Source organism: Serinus canaria, chromosome 2 (assembly GCF_022539315.1).
Source record: "Serinus canaria isolate serCan28SL12 chromosome 2, serCan2020, whole genome shotgun sequence".
In the NCBI taxonomy this organism is placed as follows: Eukaryota; Metazoa; Chordata; class Aves; order Passeriformes; family Fringillidae; genus Serinus; species Serinus canaria.
Window position 1 is genome coordinate 21,682,926 of NC_066315.1, and position 14,251 is coordinate 21,697,176.

The 14,251-nt window shown below is 36.8% G+C and overlaps 1 protein-coding gene across 3 annotated transcripts; it reads left to right on the forward strand.

The window, feature by feature from the left end:
* The first annotated feature begins 23 nt into the window (after nucleotides 1-23).
* DBF4 (DBF4 zinc finger) lies at nucleotides 24-13,998 on the forward strand. Of its 3 annotated transcripts, none has more exons than XM_018909387.3 (12): nucleotides 24-222; nucleotides 1,330-1,505; nucleotides 2,943-3,137; nucleotides 4,248-4,298; nucleotides 4,808-4,877; nucleotides 5,016-5,092; nucleotides 6,538-6,568; nucleotides 6,844-6,889; nucleotides 8,530-8,658; nucleotides 11,080-11,194; nucleotides 11,497-11,624; nucleotides 12,762-13,998. In XM_018909387.3, the coding sequence occupies exons 1-12, from the start codon at nucleotides 177-179 to the stop codon at nucleotides 13,825-13,827; spliced, it is 2,130 nt and encodes a 709-aa protein (XP_018764932.1). In that variant the 5' UTR covers nucleotides 24-176; the 3' UTR covers nucleotides 13,828-13,998. The 3 variants fall into 3 exon arrangements, with proteins under 3 accessions (XP_018764932.1, XP_018764930.1, XP_018764931.1); XM_018909385.3 differs by having other exon boundaries at nucleotides 25-222; nucleotides 1,327-1,505; XM_018909386.3 differs by having other exon boundaries at nucleotides 27-222; nucleotides 1,327-1,505; nucleotides 6,847-6,889.
* The last annotated feature ends 253 nt before the right edge of the window (nucleotides 13,999-14,251 follow it).

A 14,251-nucleotide genomic window follows, 5' to 3' on the forward strand; every position in this document is an offset into this window, starting at 1 on the left:
CCCTCCTTCCCTCGCCTTCCGCCCGCCCCTCGGCGGGAGGGGCCCGGCCCGCGCGGGCAGTTGGTGAGGGCGCAGCAGCCGCTGTGGCTGAGGCGGGAAGGCGGCAAGGTGGTGTGGAGTGTCTGTGCCGATTGGGGGTGCCGGCGGAGCAGGGCACGATGTGACTCCGCGGGAAGATGAAGCCGAGCGCTGCCGAGACCGCCGACAAAGGAGCGCGTCCCCGTAAGCGGCGGGGGGCTGTGGGCAGCGCGGGGGAGCTGCCGCCGTTCGGGCCTTTCTCAGCCGGTGCCGCCATCCCGGTTGGGGCCGTGAGGCGCCGCCGCCCGCCTCGTGCCGGGCTTGGGCCCCAGCCGCCCTCGGGCTGGCGCTGCGGGCGAGGGCGGCTGGAAGGGCCCTTGCGTGCCTCCGGGAGGTACTCGTAAAAGTGTGTCGCGGGCGTGTGGGAAATGGCCGGGCCGCTGCTCCCCCTCGGCTTTCCTGGTATTTGTACGGAGGGCTCCTTAGGCCCGAGGTGTGAGAACGCACCCCCTTTGCGAGAGAGACTCTTCATAGCTATTGCAGTCCTGCTAATGCGCTCTAAACTTTTGATTATCCCTGAGAGGTTTAATCTGCGTGCTCCAATATTAATTCTAGTTTTCAGAGTGTTAATTTTTAAACAGCCCTGTAGGTTATTTGATCCGTGATCAAATAACACTGTATTTGATCCGTGATCATCTACAGAATTTTCCTTGCACACTTGCTTATCATCCATCTTTTCTCTTTAGATTCTGGATCAGTTACACCACCCTATGTCTCCTTATTTTCTTATTTCTCTAGGGTTTTTTTTGTCTTCCAGATCCTGCAAAACTGACTGCCGTTCCTGTGTTAGTGTGTTGATAAGCCTTGGAGGATTTTGCAGCATGACTAGTGGTTCTGCTCCCTTTCCTCTCTAGAACTGTTTCAGGGAAGGAAGGAATTCTTAACAGAGGGAGTGTTTTGCATGTTGCCTTTTTGTCTCCAGAAGAGGCCTGCTCACTTCCTGTGGCAGCTCTCATTGTCTTGAGCTTCTCCAAAAGAGAAGCACCTAGAATTAAGTCAGTGAGGAAGAAAGGCCAGTGTAAAACCAATATGTGGAATTGTGCTTTGAACAACGGACTAGTAAAAGGTGTCTCTGCTTATGGCATGGAGGTTGAAATTAGATATCTCTAAGGTCCCTTCCAGCCCAAGCCTTTCTGTGGAAGCTTGGTCCATCCATTTCCATAATTTAGGATTTTCCCCTTTCAAAAATAAAACCAAAGTCCAGTTCTGTTTAAATTGCTTGGTTTTTTTTTTTCCTTCTTTCCCCAGAAGATGGAATACAAGCAAAACCAGAAAAGATAAGATCTTCCCTGAAGAATGTGAAGAAAGACACAGGAAAACCAGAGAAATTCAAATTTAAGCCACTCACTGGGAAGGTGTTTTACCTCGATATCCCATCAAATGTGATTTCTGAAAAGTTAGGAAAGGACCTCAAAGAGCTGGGAGGGGTAAGTTAATAAGAGAGACTTATATGAACCTAGAAGGAAATGTGCACACGTGGAATGACTTTTTTGTGTTCTTTGTAATTGCATTTTAATGTTTTTTGTAGTTATCTGAGATGGTATCTTATTTTTCTGTGTTTGTCTTAAACTTTAATCGAGATAATGAGCTTATCAACAAATTATTTGGTGGGCTTTCAAGAGAAGCTGCTTTCCTGATTGGGACAAAAGCTCTTATTAGGAAGTTTTGTTTCAGTTGATTATTCACCTGGCTTAAAATTTTAGCCAAATTCATAGGTTTCGTTGGTCGAGGTGATTTTTCTTCTGCTGCTTCTGACTATATTGACATGTTTACAAGTTACAATTAACAGTGGGCAGCTGAACCTGAAAGAGACTAAAGGAAGAATTTTGTATCTGTTTTCTGTAAGTTAGCAGCTTCACTAACAATGTTTTGCACAGGGTATCTTAGTGACTGTTTTTGAATACTCTAACTTAAACAATAAGTTTTATAGGTGTCTTACTAATTTTTTTCCTAATTCTCCTTTCTGTATGGAAGGAGGTCTTTGATACAAGCAAGTACAGGATATTTGTGTGGAGGGCACTTAGAAGTGCCTCTCTCTGTATATCCTGTTTCTGTAAAAGATCCATAAAGCAGAATTTAAAGGCACAGTTTCAAGCTGTGTGATTTGTGCTTTCCTCACTGATTAGTGGAAAAGAGGAAAATACCTCAAACTATACAATCTGACATGAAATAACAAGGCAGATAGCTGTTGATCACACTGTAGTTGGCAATGAAAAAGACTGAAGGAGCAAAATGGAGGCGTAAACTCAGAATGATATTTTCATATTGCTGAGTATGAGAATATGAATCTACTTAAAACTTTTTTGAGAAATGTTCTGGAAACTGTAGGTGCGAAACATGGTAGCTATCCTGAAATTTTAGTTTTTCTGCTGGTTTTAAACTCAGTAAATTTATAGCTTCTTGCGGACTGTAAATCACATTTGCAAACACCTGTCTTTAAGTTTCGCTGAACATTTCTGTGTAATTTCTGTTACATAAAATTAGAGAGAGTTGTTTTCCTTAAATTAATATGTTATTCCTTAACGCAGTATTTGCATTCTTGTAATTGGAAAGTATTACAGGTAGGTAGTAAAAAATAGTAATAATCATAACAAAGAAAGATCTTTTAATAATTATTACAAAATTAAGAAATTTAAATTAGAATTTGTGACTGGTAAGATGTTAGTACAAGTTAATGGTCATAGATGTTAGTACAAGTTAATTGTCATAGTCATCCAGACATGTAGAAAATGTTTTCTTGCTCAGTGTTTTTGAACTTTATTGTTTTAGAAGTTTTATCACTTTCCTTTAAAATATTCAATGTTAAAATGAGTTACTGATCTATTGTCCTGAAAAAAATATTTGTTTTATATCTTTGTATTTAGAGAGTGGAGAGTTTTCTTAGTAAAGATATCAACTATCTGGTGACTAATAAAAAGGAGGCAAAATTTGCACCAACTCTTGGTCAGATTTCTCCTGTTCCTAGTCCAGAATCTGCACCTAATGGAGGAAATGGTTCACCTCATCCTAGCAACCGAAAAGATCGACATGATGGCAGTTCATTTAAGATAGCAGATACAGTAAGTTTCTTAGTAATAATACTGCAAATCAGGTGCAATCCACGGGATATGCTCTCACAGTTGTTCTCCGATTTTGTTTCCTAAAGGTGGCAGCAGTTCCTTAGGTGAATAAGGATTTTTCTTACAAACATTCTTTTAAATTTCTGCAGGCTAACTTGTTAAACTTAACTAACTCAGACTAATTCAGCAAATTTTTTGGAACTTATTTTGAAAAGGATCCATTTTTGCAAATAAGAAGAGTATACTAAAATATGTTCTAATTTACTATGTCTGACTTACAACATTGATGTTGTGTTTGACAGCTGGATCAGGCACATGATGACATCGATTGATTTCTGTCTCTTTAGCAACACAGCCTATTAAAATCTGGCTGATTTGATGTTGTTAATGCTGATATCTGCAGAAACACTCTCTGATAGTAGTAGGAATAAAACTGAGCATTATGAATATTAAGTTCTTCTGACCTCTTTCTTAGGGGATCCCATTAATTGCAACAGTTGTTATCTGAATTTGTGCAGGTTTATGTGAAGTTTTTTACATGCTCAAGTTTTTTGTCCTTTCAAAATACAGTTGAAAATTATTAGCTGTACTATATATATGGTGCTTATTTGGAAATATGACCAGGCTGCAGGCTGGTCTTTTTATTGCATGGGTGAGGTCACCTCATTTTGCAAACAGCCTGGGTAGGTAAAGGCAGCTCATTATGAATGAACAGCAAAAAGTAGAAAAAGGAAATGCAGTGGTGATTGAAAAGCTAGATAGATAAGATAGAGACTGTGATTATATTCATGACTATAATTTTCACAATCCTAGCTGATGAAACCTCATCTTTTGGTGTCTGTGTCACTGGCTGCTTATTCCCACCATCTGCTTTGTTCCAGCACTAACATTGCAATGGACTTCTTTGGCTGAAAATGATTACTTGTTGGGGTTTTTTGGTTTTGGGTCTTTTCCCCTTTCACTGTATCAACCATAACCCTGTGAGAAAGATGCACATAATTGAAAAATTGGCAGTAGAATGAACAGGAGACCCTCATAGCTAACATGTATTTGTTAAGAGCAATGTGAATTATCTTTCGTCACTACAAATGTGTTTCTGTTTTAATGTAGGTACGTATGAGCAGAGGAAAGTCCTTGGTTGAAAAAGCAATCAAAGAACAGGTAAGCCAAATAATCCGCAAACTTGTGGTTCAGAGCCTTGGTGGTTTTTTTTCCTAGAAAAGGAGCAGTAGCATAAGTAGTCTTGTTGGTTCTAGAAAAAAGTCTGTCATTGAATACTCAGGTAGAAGTTGAGGGATTGTCCTAAGTCAAGTGTCAGGTATGTTTTCTGTGTGCTTAGGACAAGTAGTAACATTTGTTAGGATTGCTAATATAACTAGCATTTGAGAGGTGCTCATGAAATTAATGTATATATTCATGGTCTTCAGATCTTGCTGTAAAATATGACCATAAAGAACAGGTTTTGTTTTCTGAAGGTTAAATGTATTCTTTTGGTGGTGAGGTGCTGTAATACAGAGAGAGACAGAAGAGGAGTCTAGGAGACTGGTGTTCTTTTGGCTAGAAGCAAAGTATCTGCATTTTAATCTCAGCTTTCGTATTATATAGTTTTAATTATTTTAAGTAATTGTTATGCATTGTTTAAGATTATTAATGTAATTTATTGCTTGCAGGACTTAATCCCCTCTGGTAGTATACTATCCAATGCTTTGAGTTGGGGAGTGAAGATACTTCATATTGATGGTAAATATTTTTGTTAGATGAAGCCTGACTTCAACATGTAACATTTAACAGCTCTTTTGTTGAATTCAAAATATTGTAAGTTATGTCAGACATACAAAAATTGAGTCAACTGAGTGTAATTTTCCCACTTTTTGCCAGATGTTAAGAATTGCATTGAACAAAAGAAAAGGGAGCTCTATCTAATCAAAAGAGCAGGGAGTTCGTCTAAAGATGTGGTAAGTGCCTCTCTGCCATTTATAAAAATGCCATTTGTTTTGTTAGCTAGAAAACACTAAGTACTAAAGTACTGAGGACTGCCTACTGTGAGGCTTGTAGATTTTATTTTAATGGAGGTGTTGCTCATTCTCAGTTTTTCACTGACTAGTATGTCTTGTGAATTGATTTAAAAACTATCTTTGACGATACAAAGTATTTGCTGTATATTTCAACATTATTTAAAAACAACTTTAATAGTAGCATTGATTCCATAGGGTGTGGAGCTGTGTTCTTGCAAAGGATATCTAAGAGTCAAAAGTGCTGAACTATCTGAAGTTTCCATTCTGCCTGCCTCCAAAGTAATTAATAAAATGTATTGTTGTTGTAGTATGATGTACATGGCTTCTACATTGCCTTGTATAATTTTCCCTGTGACGCGGTGATTAGAAATTCTTTCATTTTGAAAAATCATAGTTGTTTGCTTGAAGAGCTGTCTCCCTAAGGAGCCTGCAACTCTTCCCTCATAGAGAATGAGCATCAAGCATCTTGAAGCTAATTTGCCAAGTATGTGGAGTTGGGGAGTGAAAACCTCCTTTTCTCAGGTTTTTAGTCTATGATGTAGTGAGGCATTAAAGCTTGTAGCTCTTCTGTGCTCCATCTGCAGTTGCTCTGTAATTTGTACAATTGTCTAGTTTAGCCATGGGGTCTGCTAAATAAAAGGAACCAAACTACCCAGCATGTGTTACATTGCCTTGGAATGTAATATTGGCTAGTTCTTGAGGCCACGTGAAATCCTCTGCCAAATCATCACTGTGTTTGTGGATAAATGGGTGAGGTTTTTTTTGCAAATAGTATAAAATGGGTTTGTACTTTTACCAGAATCAATTACATTTAACGGCTGATGCTTGAATGTAGACTTCACTTTTTTTTCTGAAGACAAAATATTCCTCTAAATTTTAGTCTTCATTGCTAAAAATAGTAAAAGACACAGCCTGTGTAAATCCATTCAAGTGAAAAGAGTTGTTTAAATTGGAAATACTTGCTCTTCTACAGGTTTTGGTGGCATTTTGCAGCTTGCAGTTAATTAGGATTTACAAAGTGTTGTAAAAATGTTATCTGTATTAAAGACTGAACTTTCAACCACGGCAAGGTATTTTCAGGGTGGAGGGAGTAAGTGTGTAAATTTACCTTTCTGTGTTTCTTTGTTTTGATTTGCTTTTTGAAAAAATAAATTGAGGCATCTGAAGGAGAGCACTTCTTTTGTCAGTGTAGCAAGAAAGATTTGTGAAACATGTTGTTTTGTTTAAAAGTACTAATGAGCTTAGTTTCCTTAAAAATTCATCATGAATGTATGAAGACATGATTAACACAGACAGACTCTCATAACTTAAATTATCTACAGCTAAATCTTCAAGTACAGTGCAAATAATACAGGGATTTTATACCATCTCTCTTTTTTCAATAGGGAAAACATGTTACTGCTCAAAAGTCAAAAAGTAAGTACTTCAGTAATTTGAGAGGTTTCTGGCTTGATTTATTTTCTGAATGCTTCGAAATGTGCTGCAGTTCTTCTGTGATCAAATGTGGTGCTGTACTCCAATTTGTATGTCCAAGAGAAGCATATAGAGAGATTTTGTGGAAATCAAGAGTTTGTCAAAACTTGTACATAATGAGTTCTAAAATAAAGTCTGCTTATTTATTAAGCTACTGGAGCAACTTGATAAATGATGAAAAGTATTTCTCTATTGATTTCCTTTTCTCCCCCTTTGAGCAGGTAGACTGAAAAGTCCATTTATCAAGGTGGAAGATAGGAGTCGGTAAGTGTTCCCTTCATGCATTTAGTAATGTGGTTCTCAAACTGAGTAATTCAGAATTACTTGAGGAAGTACATCCTTAAATCTCAATTCCTTGCAACTTCCTGACTTCAGATGTCAAGTGTACTCTCCCCTTAAAACAGCATACAAATGTCTTTAGCCACCAAATGAGATTGAAGTAGTAATATTGTAGGGAATATTTTCAGCAGGTGAAGGAAGTGGCAAGTTAACAGATAACTCGTTTGTAGATCATGAGAGTGGGTTCTTTGGGTTATTTCCTACCAAGGAATGAAAGGGAATCTTGAACCTTTACATCTTTCCTTAGATCCAAAACTTTGCATACTGAATTCCACTCCTGTGGCTCCAACTCAATTACATTCATCTCCTGCTGAGACACTAGATGTAAGGAAAGTGAAGTTGTTAGTTAAAATAATTAATTGAAACATGTTTAATTTCCTGTTCAATCATTTCTTTTTAAAAGGAAAAATTAAAAGCTATTAATCTGATTTCAATATCCACTCTAGCATGAGGTCTGATACTTTGAGCTTTGAAAAATTTCACATCTTTCTGGTCCTGTAATCAGTCTTTGTGTAAGAAAATGCCAGTTAGCCAGAAGTTGAGAGAACAATTAATTGTAAAAAAAGTTTGGTTCTGCACAGCATAATTTGCACTTTTGAATTCCTAAGTAACTTCCGAGTTATGGTGTTGTTTATAAGCACTGAAATCTTTGACCTAATTTCTCTGACACTTTCTGAATTGAAAAGACATGTAAACCTGTATACTGTGAGTTGGTCCAATAGGTATGAGGCATGTGGGGATAGTGGGGAGAACTGGACCAACAGAGTTGTAAGGATACGAAATGAATATATAAATATGTGAATTTCCCAGTGTGGTGAAAACACTTGAAACACTAATAAATTTTTATGTAACATAATGTTTTTTAATGTTTTTGCAACATAAGTAACAGTTCAGAAGCAGAAGCTGATGCTTCACTGTTGTATTATGTTTTTCAGACTTGTTCTTGTAGTTTTGCCTGGGTAGCTTATAATAGTAATGTGGGGAAAAAAATCAGACTGAACTCTGCCATCAGCGTTTCAGTCAACTGATTATTCAGTATGTGAACTTTTGACATGTCCCATTTTGGAAGTTCTTAATCTATTCAGAGCACTGGTATGGTTGCTAGTTCTGGTATCTCTGAAAGTACAGTGGTGTACAGGAATATTGTTTTTCTGAAAAATGAAAAAGTTTTTATATTTTGAATGGTGAGGGTTTTTTTTTTAAAGAAAATGATAAAATAAATTTAAAAAAAATTGGATGTTGGTAACTGCTGTAGCTACTTTTCAGGAGCACAAACGCACTGTTGTCCAAATTGCTCTTGGGTTTATTGGTTACCCAGCTCACAACAACTAATAGGCACACAAATCATATCCTGAGGAGTGTGTAAGACAGCTGTGGAAACTGAAGGAAAGTATCAAGGAAGAAATTAATGACTTATTCTAAGATATTTGTCTGTTTAGCATTCTGTGTATGTCATATGTAAAAGAGAAACACTTGTTCAAGATTTTGGACCTGGAGTAATGTATGCAATGAAGCTCTTTTTCCATTTTTGATGTTTCTTTTGCACTTGTTTTCTGTTAATACAGCCAATACCGACCATTTTATCTGCAGTTACTGAGTTTTCCGTTTCTGAACTATTGTGTTCCAAAGCCATATAGTCCATTTGAGGGGGATAAGAAGTGTCCTGGTCAAAAGCAAACTCAGTCTAAGGAAAGGTTTGTTGAGAATTTTATTTTATTGAGGTGTGGATAGAGAAGACAGTTGTTTTCTGAATTATTCTATGACTAATTGTGTTCTAAAATAATTTCTCAACTTCTAATTTTCTGTGCTATTTAATACTATTGGACTATTAGCCATGTCTCATCAATGTATCTGCTGCACTGTTGGTGTCTTTCTGTCTGCACCCTCTTTATTCTGTCTTTAGTCCTTTTTTTGGGCATACAGATGCATACATCCAAATATGTGGCCTTCTCCTTTCACTGTGGGTCAGCATAAGATATTTCTCTCCTTTCTCCCACTGGTTTCTTCTTTGTCCTCATCTTGGATGCTGTTCAGTAAGTATTTCACAGGAAGTGGGTTTCTTGAGACTTCTTTTGTATTTGTCCATATAGTGCTGAAATAAGTTGACTTTCTTAAAGCAGTGATACTCTATCACAGTGCTCAGCCATTGTTGATAAAGACTGTATATTGTTGATAATTTATAGAAATTAGATAGACTGCTAATACTGCTTCAGCTCTTCAAAGATGAAAAGTGGATGCCAGCTATCCAGTGGAATTGCAGCTGGTTTAACAGCAAGTATTTATGTAATACATTTTGGCATTCAGGCTCGATTTGAGCACTACAGAAACAGTTAGAACTTCAGCAAATCAATTTTATGATTTGAAACTATTTAAGAGTCTTAACTGTTTTTTGTGAGTCAGTGGGGTTTTAATTTTTTTTTCTACCTGTTTTTTTCATTGACTTCTAAAATTGATTTGTGTGAGAGACTTAAATATATTTAGGTGGGGGGCAGCTTTGCTATATGTGGAACTTACTGTGTTTAGCGAGTTGCTGCTTTTCTGTCCTTGGGGCTGAAGACTTACATAGCTGTGATATCTGTTTTCTTTATGAATATGAAGTGGTTTCTCCACACTTCTGTCCAGTCTTGCTTGACTGTAATACAGTGCTGGAGGTTTTAGCTGATATTGCCATGGTGCCCTTTTTTTTTTTTTTTTTAAATAATTGCAAGGAAGGTGGCAGTATGAAAAGGCAAAAAACGTATATTGCAGGGGTTACTGCTGTATTAGTAAGGCAATTTCTGTTTGTGTCTCTTCAGAGGATGTTGGAAAAGCCCATTCTTTTTAAAGCATTAAAAAAACAAAAAGGCAGTTTTTGTTTAGATGGATTAAGTAATATGATATATTAAAAATTTCAGGATTTATGTTTGAATAAATATTCCCAATTAATACTTCACGTGGGCACATACCAAAGAGATGTTTACGTGGAAGAATGTTTCATACTCAGCAGGTGAATGTGACCAATGTCAGTTTTGGGAGGGGTGGGGGGGAATGTTCACTTGTTTTGTCTCTACCTGGGAGAAAAACTTGTTGAAGCAAAGTTGTTAGTTCTACTTGCTTCTGCATTGAGCAAGACTTGCAGATGTGTTCAGTCTTCAGGTGATCCATTCTATTGCATCTATCCTGCTTTACTGGCTCTCAGTGATGTTTACTGTTTTCCGGAGGGAAGGTGTGAAGGCTGGTGTGACAGTTAAAACACACTTTAGAGTTCCCTGGCCTGGGGAACTCAAGGAATGCCGGGGCAGGGTGTTAATGTTAAGCATTGCTATGCTTCGTAAGCTAGAGATTTTTCAAGACAGATTTTTGGATATAAAGTCCTGAACTTACATCTATGCAGATACTTGGTAAAATCTGTCAGTGGTTTTTGGGTAACAGGGAGATGGAACTATTCCTTTGAAGGCAAGAGGAAGTAGAGTTTGATGACTTTGCTTTACTGCTGGCATATCAACTGTCGGTGGTTTAATAGCGGATTGCAGCAAGCAGTAGCTCTTCCCAGATGAGGATTCTGAAGATTATGAGCAGCTGTTGAAAATCTCTTCACATTTTAATGTCCAGGAAGAACTTTAGGTTCATTTTTTTGCATTCCCATATAGCCTTTACCTATAAAAACAGGACAAAATGGCATTTGGTCAGCCTATTCAAAATTACGTGCAACCAACAGTGGGTGTTAAAATCTTAAAATCTTTTTTTTTTTTCTAATTTGGGTTTTATCAGCTGTGCACAGAGACTTCTAAATGCCCTTTGATTTTTACTTGTTCAGCAATTTTGTATTATTTATTCTGAGTCAATGATAGCAATATGCCTATACTAACCTGGATGTTCTATGCTTACATATAATTCCACTGGGTCTGCCTGTCTTCTTGCAGTAAATGTTTCTGGGTTTTGTTTGTTTGATTTTAAATTTAACTGTGACTCTTCTGGTTTTTTAACTGTTGACTAAAATAATGTAAATAGTTTAAGGGAAAATAAAGGTTTGTTTTGGGAGTGGTTTTTTTTAATTGAGTAAGAATGAACATACTGTGAGGGGCAAGTTGAGCACTCAGTTCCATGTTTAAGATTCATTAATATTCCCTTAACAGAAACAAAATAAACAGTGACAAGGAGTGTGGAATGCCTGCTCAGTTTCCTCAGAAGGACAAAAAAAAGAGAGGATATTGTGAATGTTGTGGGAGGAAATATGAAGATCTGCAAACAGTATGTGAAATGTCAAGTATATGCTTTGATACTGTCATATAATGTGGTATCACCCGAGTTTTCCCTGTAATTTTTTATTTTAAAATATTTTCCTGAATTATTAGCAAATTATTATTTTCCCCATGTTAGAAGAAGCAATTAAGAATTAAAACCTACCTCTGATAGCTGTAGGCACTAGTAATTCATGCCTTAGAGATGCTGGTGGTAAATAAATGATATTTGCTTGATTCCTTGTTTTGCTTTTGACTTGTATATTGATATCTGTAATTTTAGATTTAGTTCATGTTTTTTCTTTATTGCAGCATCTTGAAAGTGAGCGGCACCGAAATTTTGCACAAAGCACACAGTATAAGGTTGTTGATGATATCATCTCAAAGTTAGTTTATGATTTTGTTGCATACAAAGATGATGATTCAGGAAAAATAAAAAGGTGAGTTACATATTGTAAATTCTAAAGACTCTGAGTCAAGACACTGAACATAATGATACAGTTTTGAAATTCTTGATCTGAATAGAAGAGGATAAATTCATGTTTTTAAGGCTGAAATAAATAATGGAAAATTTCAGTGAGGTTCTATGTGGCAAATCAGTTCTGTAAAGCAGAACTTAGAATGACATCAGAGAAAGTTGAGACTGAAAGTTGCCATAAGATGTTCTACTTATCTTCAGCTCCTGTAACACAAAATCTCCTGTACTGAACTATTGCTAACAGAAAGACAGCAATGTGTAGACATCTTGTTCTGAATAATTTGTCATAGTAGTCTAAGGACAGCAAATTAGTCAATCTGGTCTCCTTACTTGTGGAAAAACTTCCTACCCGTACTCTAAACCTCTTTGCTTCTGTGCTGCCTGTGCAAGACAGAGGAAGCAAATGTTCCTTTCTTTATGCTTAAGAGCTTGAAAAGGCAAGAAAGGCTTGTTTGGTGTTTTGGGCTGTGGGCACCAGGGTCTTTGTTATGTGAAGCAGTAACACTGTTCAAGGTTGCTCTGAGTTTTTGGAAATGAGTTAGGAGATAAAGAATAACTTTCTTGTTTATTTATTAAAAAAAGGCAAGTAATGAAGAAATAAAGATATTCTTAGTGAAATCAAAGGAAATGTAAATAGAATCAAACAACTGATAGACTAATGAAAGCAATCCTTTATTTCTTTTATGATTTCAAAATACTCAGAGTTGTTAGGCTTGAAATCCTGACAAGAAAATCTTGTTAATTTTGTGTGAAAATCATAGAATATTTGTATTTATAGGCATTGCATTATATTAACTAGCTTCTTTTGTTCTTAATGCCACTGTAAATTGAGATTTTCTGAAATACTAGACTACATTGTGTGTTTTTAAAACAGTGTTGTGAGCTGTAGAAATCAGTGAGAAAACATCAAAACTATAAGGTTCTCTGCTCCTGTAGAAATAGTGTGTTGCTACCCTAAATATATCTTTCCTTGAGGAATCAAAACAAAAGCCCCTTTGTCAGTTCAGATGCTTTTCTAGAATCAGTTGCATATGGAGTTACATTTATGTATGCATGGGGTTTTTATGTTTGCTAATATTTTTAAACAATTTCATTGCAGGACAAAATGTAGCACAGGATGTTTTTCTCCTATTATTGGAAAGATAACCAGACCAGATGAGCTGAAAGAGCGACTGAAAAAGCAACACATTGCTTTGAAAACGTACTCCTGGAAGGATACTGCAATGCAGGCTCTCAAACTGGATCGCCAGCCTGCAGAAGTACAGCCAAATTCTGTGCCAGTACCTACCCCTGTTTCTGCATCTGTCTGTTCAGTTCTTTACTGTCACCCATCACAACCTTCAGAACTAAAAAGTAAATTCAGAATTAATAATGAAAATATTAAGACTGATTGCTCCTCTGCTGTGAAGTTACGAGAGACTGTTGTATCATCAAATTCCATACAACCGCCCCTTCAGAAAACTGACAAAGTGTGCACAGAGAACTTGTCTCAAGCTGCTGAGCTGTTCTGCAAGGAACTACTGGAACCAGATGAAAGTAAAAAGAATGTACAGTGTTTTCAAGAAGGAATGGATACTTTATATTCTCATATCCAAGTTACAGATTTTAGTGAAAAAGACAGAAACTTAGTCCAGCAAAAACGAAAATTAAATAATTCAGTAGTTCTACCAGCAAAGTGTTTGAAAAAAGCAGATGCCAATCCTACATATGTCAAGAAACATCACGATTTATGTGATAATCATCAACAAATGCAGCACAATGTCGTTCTGGAGGCTGAGGTATCTGATCCTGCTGTGAACAAAGAACTTAATGCATCAGCTGCCAGCACTGCCCACAGTTCACCGTCTGGAAAGCTGCACAGAAAAGTGAAGCTTAATTTGAGAAAGAACAAAAGAGAAACCCGGAAACAGAATATGGAGTTACATGTAAAGAATTCAGATGGACTGTCTGTTCCTGAAGAGAAGAGAAGCACTTGTAGCTCATCACTGCAGACCCTATTGGAGTTATTTCAGACAAGTGAAAGAAGCTCAGAATTTGGAGGTTTTACAAGTTATACTGAGAACAGATGTTCAATGAGCATAAATGATACATGTGAAGGGCAGAGTGCAAATGTTTTGTGGTCATTATTTTCCTCTTCATCCTCATCCCCATTTTTTGGATTTTAGTACTAGTTTATTTAATGTAATGATTTTTAAATTGACTTGAAAATTTCAGATTCTATTCATGGAGACTTAAATTGCTGTATTATATGTACAGATTATTTGGTTTTCAAGTTTTTTAATGCGAAAGCTTCTGTATATGTAAATAAGAAAAATAAAACTAAGTTTGGCTTTGGTCATGTGTTTTGGGGTTTTTTTAAAGGTACTGCTTTATTGTGTCTGGTAAAAGGCTATGACCCCACATTTGGATTAAATGAATTGCTAGGCAAACCATGATGCTGCTGCATTAAATAAAGTAATTTTCTAAAATCATTGGCTATGATACACTCCAAGTAACCACATTAAAAATAACTGGATATTCTACTGTAAGTAGTCCATTAATCACAGATTACTGATGTTTTACTAGCATTTAGTTGCTTCCCTTTTCTGT

Excerpts from the sequence above, each read along its gene's own strand:
- DBF4 (XM_018909385.3), top strand. The coding sequence starts at position 177 with ATGAAGCCGAGCGCTGCCGAGACCGCCGACAAAGGAGCGCGTCCCC. Across the intron at positions 3,138-4,247 it reads CATTTAAGATAGCAGATACA|GTACGTATGAGCAGAGGAAA; the intron begins GTAAGTTTCTTA and ends GTTTTAATGTAG. Across the intron at positions 11,195-11,496 it reads AATATGAAGATCTGCAAACA|CATCTTGAAAGTGAGCGGCA; the intron begins GTATGTGAAATG and ends TCTTTATTGCAG.